Source organism: Poromitra crassiceps (genome assembly GCF_964638095.1).
Source record: "Poromitra crassiceps genome assembly, chromosome: 16".
NCBI lineage: Eukaryota > Metazoa > Chordata > Actinopteri > Beryciformes > Melamphaidae > Poromitra > Poromitra crassiceps.
In genome coordinates this window covers 7,451,169-7,463,658 of record NC_139645.1, presented here as the reverse complement: position 1 = coordinate 7,463,658, position 12,490 = coordinate 7,451,169, and the positions used below count along the sequence as shown (strand labels likewise).

The following is a 12,490-nucleotide window of genomic DNA, read 5'->3' as shown; positions in this document are numbered from 1 at the left end:
ATGCAGTAGAACTCCATCCATCAGATACATCATGTAGTGGAGGAAAAAGTACAATATTTCCATCTGAAATATAGTGGACAAGTCTCACAATGGTAATACTCAAGTGAAGTGCCAGTGCCAACATTCTACTTAAAGCAGGACTAAACCCCAAAACACTTTTTTTCAGCTTTTAACCAATATATATGGCTTTTGCGGTGGTATGTGAGGGATTTTGGTCAAAATCTCCACATTTGAGACCAATCTGTTACAATTTTACAAACCCCTATCATTTCAGCAGCTTAAGTTCCCTCTATGGCTCCAAACCTGCTTTTTTTTGTGCCCTCAAATGAATGGGCATGTTCCACCCCCAAATCACCATAATCAATTGCTGATAAAAAAAAAAGGGTTGCTTGATTTTTTTTTTTTTTCTTTACACCAAAAGAAAAACATGTATTTCTATAAAAGAAACCCAACTTCAACATGAGTTTTCTCATGCGATACATGACCTCATCAGCAATTCATCACAACCACTTGCAGCCAGAGTGACACAGCGCGTTATAGATAAATAGATAGATTTATTTGATGATCAGTTTAAAAAAAAATGCCATACATTAAATGTACATGCAATTCCAAAAAGGCATCAAGGATAACACAAAAAGTAGATTCTGTCAACACTGTCAACACCAGTAGTAATAGTATGCCAAAATCTGGCCTGGCAGGGGCGCCGTTGTTCATCAGATCCAATGTATTTGTATGTGTGTGGAACAGGAGGCGCAGGAGGTACTGGTAGTCATGTTGTGCATCCTGTTATTAGAGCTGTAATAGTTTTGCAGTGATTGAGATGTTTCATCATTGATGTTGATCCACCTGATTGACAATGAAAGCAGACCGAGACCTTCTCCAGACAGTCATAGATAGCATGACCAGCAGAGACCTTCTCCAGACAGTCATAGATAGCATGACCAGCAGAGACCTTCTCCAGACAGGAGAGATCTGCTGACTGTCATTACTCCTTGAGGACTCATTTTTATTACAGTATTTGCTATTTTTCAATTTCATTCTATCTGGAATAGGGATGGAACAATAAACGGTGATACCGCCATATTAAGCAACCACGGCAAGCTTTCCCTGTAGGGAAGTCAGATTAAGGGTATGTGTCCTGGTCGCTGCACTATAGCGCCTCCTCTGGTCGGTCGGGGGGCGCCTGTTCAGGGTGGAAGGGAACTGGGGGGAATAACGTGATCCTCCCACCACGTGCTACCTACGTCCTGCCGGTGAAGCTCCCCGCTGTCAGGTGAAAAAGAGCAGCTGGCAACTACGCATGTGTCGGAGGAAGCATGGTGCTAGTCTACGGCTCTCCCCTGATCGGCAGAGGGTGGAGCAGCGACCGGGGCGGCAAGGGGGAAATTGGCCATGTACAATTGGGGAGAAAATGCGGGGGGGGGGGGGGGGATTCTTGAAAGTTGTGAATCGATTCAGAATTGTGGAAGATAAGAATCGTGATTCCGACATGAATCGATGTTCTTCCTGACACCCTGAAGCGTGAGCTTATCTCTTCCAGGCTTAACCCACCCATCTGGCTGCCCTTTGTAGCCCTTCATCATCCTCCCCTCTACTGTAGCTGCTTTCTGCTGTCCTTCATCATCCTCCCCTCTACTGTAGCTGCTTTCTGCTGTCTGTCTCTGAGCTGCTGCTTCCTATTCTCCCTGCTGCCTCCAGTCCCATCCCCCTCGTCTGACTCCTACACACACACACACGCACGCACGCACACACACACACACACACACACACACACACACACACACACACACACACACACACACACACACACACACACACCACACACACACTCTTTCTATTGGGTTTTATTTATTTCAGTAAACATACAGTACAGTAGATTGCAGAATTTCAGTATTTTTCAATCAAATGCTCTTAATTGTGTATCATGCTCAGTATATATACACACTGCTATGAGAGCAATCAGCTAATCACCTTTTAGTTCATCCCCTGGACAATGAAACAGGACAATTTGTAATATTCACACTCCTGCAATAGTGATGAGATTCAATGACATTTTATCATTCCCCGTGTTTGATGCAACAAGTAATATATCACACATAAAAGAAAAACAGGATGTAAATAAAAATACAGAATTTACCATATTAACCAGAATCTGGAGTTTAACATTTATTTACCTGTTTTTTTTTCTCTCTCTCCCTCTCATGATAAAACTAAATCATTTCGCCAAGGAGAAGATACAAGATACATTAGTAGTTACATTTTTTTTCTCCACCAACAGGGAGTTTGTCTCATTCTCCTCTCAGTGGAGAGCTCCGTTGAAAGAACAAATATATCTAAGACAAGTCAAAGTGTTTTTTTCTTTTGATGATTAGTCTAATCTGTGTGATTGACAGGAGAGATGATCAGAGGGGCGGAGTTTTTACCACCATCATTAGGCTCAGGACAGAAGTATGGGTAGAGCTTCTCAGTGAAGCTGCAGCCAGTAAAGGAGTAGATAAGAGCTGCAGCATCTACATCATAAAAGGAGACCAGACCCTCCTCATAATCCACAAACACCCCCACCTTCTGAGGCTTCATCTTCAGAGAGAGGAGGACAGAAGGGTGAGCAGCAGCAAAGTACTTATTTCCATTGCTCAACACCATCATCCAGAAGCCATTCTCTGGGCTCGCTGTGATTTGTCCCTTCCTGTTGATCGACCCTCTGACCACTCCTACATCCCAGACAGGCTTCCCTTTAACCTGAACCTCGTAGTAAAACCTTCCTGAAGAGAAGCTCTGCTTTGCTAAGACACAGACACAAAAAGAAAATCTCTCTGGGTTGTCTGGGAGATTCTTCTGTACATCACCATGATGTACTTGTTTCCCATCATCAGACAGGATGAGCATGGCGTGTGCTGTATCAGGATCCAGAGTCACATCCACTTCATACTGCTGGACCCTCTTCAGCTCAACATCAGCACACAGCTTCTCCGTCTGTTTCCTGAGAGTCTCCTCCAGCTGAGCCACAGCTCTCCTCACAGTCCCCTCATATGAGGAGCGATGGACCCTGACCTCTGTCCAGTCCTTGGTGTGTGGAGGAGTGTTCAGGGAAGGGAGGCTTTGGAGGAGGTGGAGGTGGTCTTCAGTGTGTGAGAGCTGCTCCACCTCAGCGCTTCTCTTCACCAGCTCAGAGATTTCCTGTTCCAGCTCTTTGATGAAGCTTTCAGCCTGTTTCTCTGTTGTTTTCTGCTTCTCTTCAATCGTCTCAATGAGCTCAGCCTGGCCTCTCTCCACAGACTGCCTCAGAGCGGTGAAGACCTGCACACCGTCTGCTATCTCTCTGTCTGCATCTTCCTTGCTGAGCTCCACCGTGTCTTTGATCTCCTGAATCTTCAGTCGTCTCTCCTGGATCTTCTGCTGAATTTCAGCCTCTGTCTTCCCCAGCTCAGCCTTCTTTCCTTTATATTCTTCTTTCAGAGGAACAAAGTCATGTGACTTGTGGTGTAAAACAGTGCAGTGCAGACACACACACATCTGGTCCGTCTTGCAGAACAGCTCCAGTGGTTTATCATGCTCTTTACACACCCTGTCTTCCAGGTTCTCCACAGGATCCATCAGTTTGTGTCTTTTCAGACCTGTCATTGTCTGATGAGGCTCCAGGTGAGTCTCACAGTAGGAGGCCTGACACACCAGGCAGGACTTCAGGGCCTTCCGTTTGGTCCCAGTGCAGACGTCACAGGGGACTTCTTGACCCATTCTTGGTCTCAACTCTGGGTTGCTGCTGGCTTTCATCTGAGTTGACTTTCTGAACTGAGCAGCCATCTCAGATATGAAAGTATTGACATGCAGCTCAGGTCTTCTGTGAAAAAGCTTTTTACACATGGGACACTGGCACTGGACACTAACATCCCAGTGCTGTGTGATGCAGTTCTTGCAGAAGTTGTGTCCACATGGTGTGGAGACTGGATCAGTGAACACACCCAGACAGATGGAGCACAGAAACTGATCTTCAGATTGAAGATTGCTGGCAGCTGACATATCTAGACACTGAGACCAAAAGTGAAAGTGTTAAATAACAATACTGTAACACATATTTCTTTTGAGAAAACATCAAAGTTACTTATTGGAATATTATCAAAAGTTATTTTTAGTGTAGTTAAATTGCACTAAGGTGAAAACATCATTTTGACAAGTAACAGTGTAAAATGACAACAGGGAAACATCCTATCTGGATACAGCTCAATTATGTGTCACTGCTCTCTGTTTAAACCATCGACATATATATCTCAGTGGTTTAAACAGTAAATATGATCTGCTGTTACTCACCTGTGTAAGACTGCTGTATTGTTGAGGAAGGCCTGATCAACTTTGGTTTATTATTCTTTCCAGAGAAAGACAGAGACTTGTCGACTGCAGCAGTGCTGTCGCTCTGAGTTAGCCTACTTTCAGTTTGACTTTATATCACCTTCAAACACACCTGTCTCTGCCGTGTTGCTCCGCCTCTTCACCTTCAAACACACCTGTCTCTGCCGTGTTGCTCCGCCTCTTACTGCAGTTCAATATTAATCTCATAGCAGTTTTGTACTTTTGGACTCACTGTATGCTGTCTACACAAGAAGGCTAGCAATGCTTGAATTAAATGAGGTTGCCCCCCCCCCCCAAAAAAAAAATCTAGATTTGCATACACATCAGCAAGGCTAATGTTAACAATAAGGCCACTGGCCACTCACACACAACAACACAACAAATACAGTTTGCTCTGCAACAACAACCCCAGGCATGTGCACAGATAGACCACAGGAGGCGCTCAAGCACCTGCCCATTTGGCATCGCCCATCACATGTCTAATACTGCCTTGTCATGGTAGAGCTTCTCTTTATTATTGATCTTTGATCAGCCTTGATTATTACTTGCCAGCTCTTTCCTTAGTGACCTGCCCACCTCTGCTATGGATGGCAGCTTAGAGGTATGTAGATATACAGATCTTATCAAGGTGTTATGACTTCCTTACTGGATTGTGAAGAACAACAATGCTGTCAAGCAGATGCTTTCTGTGTAGCCTGGGTAAACCCATCCCCCACGTGACCTGCTCTCAGACCTGCTCTCAGTCACAAGGTAGTGACTGGGAACTGAGAGAGCAGGTCACGTGGGGGCTGGGTTTACCTAGGCTACTTTCTGTGATGAGACAACCAGATAGGAGCCTCTCTGCATAGCTCTCACAATGCCAAGTTACATGTGCTTTTGTTGGTATGCAGAAATTGGCTGTAGATGCAGTAGAGGCAGGTTTTCATGATGAGTTCTTCCTCCTCTGTGGTCGCTGAAGTCATCTGCTGCAGTGTTGGAATGAAAGGCTGCAGACTCACGGCCCTCCATGGCACAACACATTGTTGCCCAAATCCCTGCTGTAACATGAAGTTTGCACTGTGGAATAGCAGTCAATACAGAGCAAACTAGTCCTGGTCGCTGCTCTAGCTGGTCAGTCGGGGCGCCTGGTCGGGGTGGAAGAGAACTGGGGGGAATAACGTGATCCTCCCACCACGTGCTACCTCCTGCCGGTGAAGCTCCCCCTGTCGGGTGAAAAAAAGCGGCTGGCAACTACGCATGTGTCAGAGGAAGCGTGGTGCTAGTCTACGGCTCTCCCCTGATCGGCAGAGGGTGGAGCAGCGACCGGGACGGCAAGGGGGGAAATTGGCCATGTACAATTGGGGAGAAAATGCGGGGGGGGGGGGGGACGATTCTTGAAAGTTGTGAATCGATTCAGAATTGTGGAAGATAAGAATCGTGATTCCGACATGAATCGATGTTCTTCCTGACACCCTGAAGCGTGAGCTTATCTCTTCCAGGCTTAACCCACCCATCTGCCTGCCCTTTGTAGCCCTTCATCATCCTCCCCTCATCCCCCTCTACTGTAGCTGCTTTCTGCTGTCCTTCATCATTCTCCCCTCTCTACTGTAGCTGCTTTCTGCTGTCTGTCTCTGAGCTGCTTCTTCCTATTCTCCCTGCTGCCTCCAGTCCCATCCCCCTCGTCTGACTCCTACACACACACACACACACGCACACACACACACACCACACACACACACACACACACACACACACACACACACACGCACACACACACACACACACACACACACACACACACACGCACGCACACTCTTTCTATTGGGTTTTATTTATTTCAGTAAACATACAGTACAGTAGATTGCAGAATTCTGTCTGTTTCAATCAAATGCTCTTAATTGTGTATAATTAAAATGCTCAGTATATATATACACACTGCTATGAGAGCAATCAGCTAATCACCTTTTAGTTCATCCCCTGGACAATGAAACAGGACAATTTGTAATATTCACACTCCTGCAATAGTAATGAGATTCAATGACATTTTATGATTCCCCGTGTTTGATGCAACAAGTAATATATCACACATAAAAGAAAAACAGGATGTAAATAAAATACAGAATTTACCATACTAACCAGAATCTGGAGTTTAACATTTATTTACCTGTATTGTTTTTTTCTCTCTCTCCCTCATGATAAAACTAAATCATTTCGCCAAGGAGAAGAAATGTATAAAGATACAAGACACATTAGTAGTTAAGTTTTTTTCTCCACCAACAGGGAGTTTGTCTCATTCTCCTCTCAGTGGAGAGCTCTGTTGAAAGAACAAATATATCTAAGACAATTCAAAGTGTTTTTTCTTTTGATGTTAGTCTAATCTGTGTGATCAATCAATCAATCAATCAATCAATCAATCAATCAATCAATCAATCAATCAATCAATCAATCAGTTTAATACATGTCCCAGAAGGGCACTTTGGTTCACATCAGACAGCAGCCTGTTTGATTGCCAGAAGAGATGATCAGAGGGGCGGAGTTTTTACCACCATCATTAGGCTCAGGACAGAAGTATGGGTAGAGCTTCTCAGTGAAGCTGCAGCCAGTAAAGGAGTAGATAAGAGCTGCAGCATCTACATCATAAAAGGAGACTAGACCCTCCTCATAATCCACAAACACCCCCACCTTCTGAGGCTTCATCTTCAGAGAGAGGAGGACAGCAGGGACAGCACCAGCAAAGTACTCATTTCCATTCCTCAACCCTATGATCCAGAAGCCTTTCTTTGGGCTCACTATGATTTGTTCCTTCCTGTTGATCGAGCCTCTGGCCACTCCTACATCCCAGTTAGTCTTCCCTTTAACCTGAACCTCGTAGTAAAACCTTCCTGAAGAGAAGCTCTGCTTTCCTAAAACCTGGACATATTGAGAAAATCTCTCTGGGTTGTTTGGGAGATTCTTCTTTACATCACCATGATGTACTTGTTTCCCATCACCAGACAGGATGAGCGCGGCGTGTGCTGTATCAGGATCCAGAGTCACATCCACTTCATACTGCTGGACCCTCTTCAGCTCAGCCTCAAGCAGCTTCTCCATCTGTTTCCTGAGAGTCTCCTCCAGCTGAGCCACAGCTCTCACCACAGTCCCCTCATATGATGAGCGATGGACACTGACCTCTGTCCAGTCCTTGGTGTGTGGAGGAGTGTTCAGGGATGGGAAGCTTTGGAGGAGGTGGAGGTGGTCTTCAGTGTGTGAGAGCAGCTCCACCTCAGCGCTTCTCTCCATCAGCTCAGAGATCTCCTGTTCCAGCTCTTTGATGAAGCTTTCAGCCTGTTTCTCTGTTGTTTTCTGCTTCTCCTCAATCGTCTCAATGAGCTCAGCCTGGCCTCTCTCCACAGACTGCCTCAGAGCAGTGAAGACCTGCACACCATCTGCTATCTCTCTGTCTGCATCTTTCTTGCTGAGCTCCACCGTGTGTTTGATCTTCTGAATCTTCAGTCGTCTCTCCTGGATCTTCTGCTGAATTCCAGCCTCTGTCTTCCCCAGCTCAGCCTTCTTTCCTTTATATTCTTCTTTCAGAGGAACAATGTCATGTGACTTGTGGTGTAAAACAGTGCAGAGCAGACACACACACATCTGGTCCGTCTTACAGAACAGCTGGAGTGGTCCATCGTGCTCTTTACACATCCTGTCTTCCAGGTTCTCCACAGGATTGATCAGCGTGTGTTTTTTCAGGCTGGTGTTTTTCTGATGAGGCTCCAGGTGAGTCTCACAGTAGGAGGCCAGACACACCAGGCAGGACTTCAGGGCCTTCAGTTTGGTCCCAGTGCAGACGTCACAGGGGACTTCTTGACCCATTGATGGTCTCAACTCTGGGTTGCTGCTGGCTTTCATCTGAGCTGACATGAACTGAGCAGCCATCTCAGATATGAAAGTATTGACATGCAGCTCAGGTCTTCTGTGAAAAAGCTTTTTACACATGGGACACTGGCACTGGACACTAACATCCCAGTACTGTGTGATACAGGTCTTGCAGAAGTTGTGTCCACATGGTATGGAGACTGGATCAGTGAACACACCCAGACAGATGGAGCACAGAAACTGATCTTCAGATTGAAGATTGCTGGCAGCTGACATATCTAGACACTGAGACCAAAAGTGAAAGTGTTAAATAACAATACTGTAACACATATTTCTTTTGAGAAAACATCAAAGTTACTTATCGGAATATTATCAAAAGTTATTTTTAGTGTAGTTAAATTGCACTAATAGTCCATGGGCCAAGGCAAAAATCGGTACCACCTGAGGTGACCGCACGATTTTGTTATTTTTGTCTTCCTACATGTCTCTAGTTTATATTTTGGTATGATAACCCTGCCGATTTGGTAGCTTAAGGATAGTTATCACTCTGTAAACAAACCTACCCCCATATAAATGACAAAACCCTGATTTCTGTGTATTAGTCCAGATGATATGTGAAAATGATGTTCCCTTTTTCGTAAAAGCATGAAACTTGGTACGCTTATAGTTTGGGCCCCTGTACATTTTCAGAAATTAAGCCATCGCAAAAATGCCTTGTGGCGGCCATTTTAATTCTGCCATAAGCAAATTATGTAGTTTGCATCATATCTCCTGAACCACACATGCTAACACTGAAAAGGAGATGTCTATCACAATGTTTTCATGGTCAAGGATTACAATGATACCATATAGAACATCATAAACTGTTAAAGTGACTAATCAATGGTGAATTCGATGACGTTGTGAGAAGGAAATGACAGTATCTGATAACCGATGCTATAACTTCAAAGCCATGACCATTCTCTGGCTAAGATGTTTTGATGAGTGATTTGATTTATATAGACCTTTTGTTAAAATAGCGCCCAGGTCCCTCTTAAAGATCCTGGGATTTTCTTTGCCAGATGGCCAAATCCAAGATGGCCACTGGCGCCATGTTGAAAAATTGAAGCACATAGAATAATGTATGAAGACACTTTTCGGTGTAAGTCCACCATGGGGAATCTGATTCTGACATCAGTTTGACATTATGGCATCATTTTGACCCAGAATTCCAAGATGGCTGCCATCCAGTAGCTATTGTGGAAATGTAACTTTTGAATGGGAAGGTATACTGTGCGTTTGGGGTTTACCACAAGGAAGGAGATTAACAATGGTGGATGTTTTGGGAGTCATTTCAGAATTATGTTAACTGAAAAGATAATAATAATGATTGGATTTATATAGCGCCTTTCCAAGTGCTCAAAGAATCATTATTCGTTCACACCATTCGTACTGGTGGTTTGAAGGCGTGGCAGCCACACATCGGCGCTCAACGGCCCCTCCGACCAGCACACAACGACAGCAGCTGGGAGGGAGCGGGGATCGAGCCGTCAACCCTTGCGTTAATGGCCGACCTGCTCTACCTCCTGAGCTAAAGCCGCCGCTAAAAGATGTTAATGTCAACCCCCATTTTACCTTGGTACTGCTGTACCAACTACCCCCAGGATTTATTGCAGTAAAATATTTAATGAATGCATGACAAGATAACTAAAATAAGCTCTTTTTATTAGCTGTAACTTGAATAATTGAATAATGAAACCACTTAAAACGTGGCATAGGATCAGATTGAATTCTGCCTCGCTATAGATTCTGAATGATTATCTATCATTAGATAGATCATCTTTAGCCAAGTATGCTGTGTCATACCGGTCGATCACACAGATGATATGTCAACATCACCATGGCTGCAAGGATAATGGATGACACCTTGTGGACATAGTCCGACCACTTGTATGGGGTGCCATCTTGTGTCTGCCGATCTCTTGCAGATGGAGTTGCCATCCTCTAGATCATGCCCATGTCAACGAGAGTGATGTAGGGTTCTTGCAGCCCTACAGATTGCAGATAGAGCTTCTAGATGAGCCACACATTCATCAAAAACACAATGTTCCAGCAACTCGTGGAGGTTTACAAGTTGACCACAACCAGGTCAATCACTGCCTTGGAGCGCTCCACTCCATCTCAGCAGCTCCTACCTTGAGTTCCTCCCCAGGTAGTAAAAGGCTCTGTTTACCTTTACAACTATCCACCAAAAGTATCAAGCAGGCCTGCTTTATTGCACAATCCAGATCCAACCGTTTTCAGCATGTAGCAACGAGCTAGCATTGTTGGTGTTGTTGTTTCACAGTGGCACAGGCATTTGAGATAGACATTCGACACGGAGGGAGTGAAAACGAAATCCATAAATGGTCGCCACCAGTCAGTCAGAGCGGGTTGGAGCATGCATGCAGGGAGGAGGGTGGAAGATGATTGTCATGCTGCAGACGCAAAGTGCCGCTGTGTGTAAATTCAGCTCGAGCAGGACCCTGGCCATTCACACCAGACGCACTGCTTTGCTCCGCGCCGGTGACAACTTGTACTGACTTCCTATCTGGCTTCACACAATCGCTCGCGGGTCTCACACAAAAATAGATCAGACGCTGAAACAATCTCTGCATGGGGTGAGCCGGCCGCATCACGGCTGGTCTGACTGAACGGTCTAATGTGCTAACAAGTGCGCCAAAATGAAACTGGCTGCGCTTCCAGATGCTTCGTCACTTCAGAGTCTGGTGTGTTTGCACCTTTTCGCATCCATTTTGAGCCATGCCTGCATGCATGAGTTCAACTCCTTCCCATTTGACCTGGCCTCACCAACCCTCCGCACCCTATAGTCTGCCTGCCTCTGATGAACTCATTGCAGACTTAAAATCAGCCCATGTTGCAGGAGAGGAGAAGTTGACCAAATTCTTGCAAGACCCGGGGGCCCTATCTTCGCAAAAGCGGTAATTTAGTGTTTGCGCCAGAGATGGGGACTTGAGACTTGGTGACTTGGACTTGAGTCGACTTGAGTCCCTGTTTCAATCACTTGCGACTTGACTTGACAAAAACTGAATGACTTGAGACTTGACTTGGACTTGGAAGTTAAAGACTCGGGACTTGACTTGACTTGAGATGTAATGACTTGGATGACTTGTTTGTGTTCATCAGTTTAAATATTAAATATTAACTTGTTCAACGTGTTCAAGTGTCTATGTAAAGTTATCCGGTATGCAAGTTCCCATGATAACTAGGGCTGTGGCGATTCACTTATCTCCCGATTCGATACTATCACGATTCTTGGGTGCCGATTCGATTTATATTGCGATTCTTAAGTATTGCGATTCTACGATTATTGCGATTCGATATTACGATTTATTGCGATTTTTGCTTATTTTTTTCTTTTCTTTTTTCAGTTTGTTTGCTTTTTTACACTAGATTAGAACATGGGAAAAGTTGAATCATACACTAGAGACTGTAAATTATATATCATGAGTAGGGCTGGGTGATATAGTTAAAAACAGGGGCGGACTGGGATCATAATTCAGGCCGGGCATTAGATACCAAGCAGGCCAGGCCGATATGGGCCAACGCGCGTGAAATTTGGGCCGTTTGAAGCCAGATTTGGGCCGTTTGAAGTCCAATTTTACAATGAGATGCACCCACTTTAACCCTGAAGTGTAATTATTACTTCAGACTAACTAATAAAGTAATAAAACCACTAGTAAACCAGTAGGCGGCGCCTGGCCTGCTGTTCAGTGAGTGGCCTGACTGCAAGCACCAAAAAAAAAAAAAAAAAAAAAAAAAAAAATTTTTTTTTTTTTTTTTTTTTTCAATTTGCGATTATCGATTCTGGAATAAAAGATCGATCCAAAAAATCGTGACATTAAAAATCGCGATACTTAGGTGAATCGATTTTTCCCCCCACCCCTAATGATAACCCATTCTCATTCAAATATCTTGAGGTGAGAGGTCAAGGGACGTCTTTGAAAATGGCAATGCAATTTTTTTTCCCTCGCCAAAATTTAGCCTATAACTAACTAAGTTTCTTTTCTTTCTTTCTTTCTTTCTTTCTTTCTTTCTTTCTTTCTTTCTTTCTTTCTTTCTTTCTTTCTTTCTTACACTTTCATGGACAGCATGAAGGAAGCAGAGCTAACAGACTTACCGTTGTTGTAAAATGCAGTCAGTGACCCATACAGTGTTCACTGTGGGGAAGTTGTCAGTCAGCAAGTTAATGAATTGTGAATTGTAAACTAATAAATTAAATGTGTTGACATCAGACGATATGAGGATCTGATTCTTATCTCTGATCACAAGA

The 12,490-nt window shown here is 44.3% G+C and overlaps 2 protein-coding genes across 2 annotated transcripts in view; one reads left to right on the top strand and one right to left on the bottom strand.

Annotated features, from left to right (window-relative positions):
* LOC310791219 (SH3 and multiple ankyrin repeat domains protein 2-like) overlaps window positions 1-12,490 on the top strand; it is a gene marked incomplete at both ends in the record, with an annotated part of 245,785 nt that overhangs the window by 124,901 nt on the left and 108,394 nt on the right. The gene's annotated exons all lie outside the window — the stretch shown is intronic.
* LOC310791074 (uncharacterized protein) lies at window positions 1,926-8,454 on the bottom strand (the record flags this gene model as incomplete). Its single annotated transcript, XM_083652785.1, has 2 exons — window positions 1,926-4,019; window positions 6,816-8,454. The coding sequence occupies 2 exons, from the start codon at window positions 8,452-8,454 to the stop codon at window positions 2,374-2,376; spliced, it is 3,285 nt and encodes a 1,094-aa protein (XP_083508911.1). The 3' UTR covers window positions 1,926-2,373.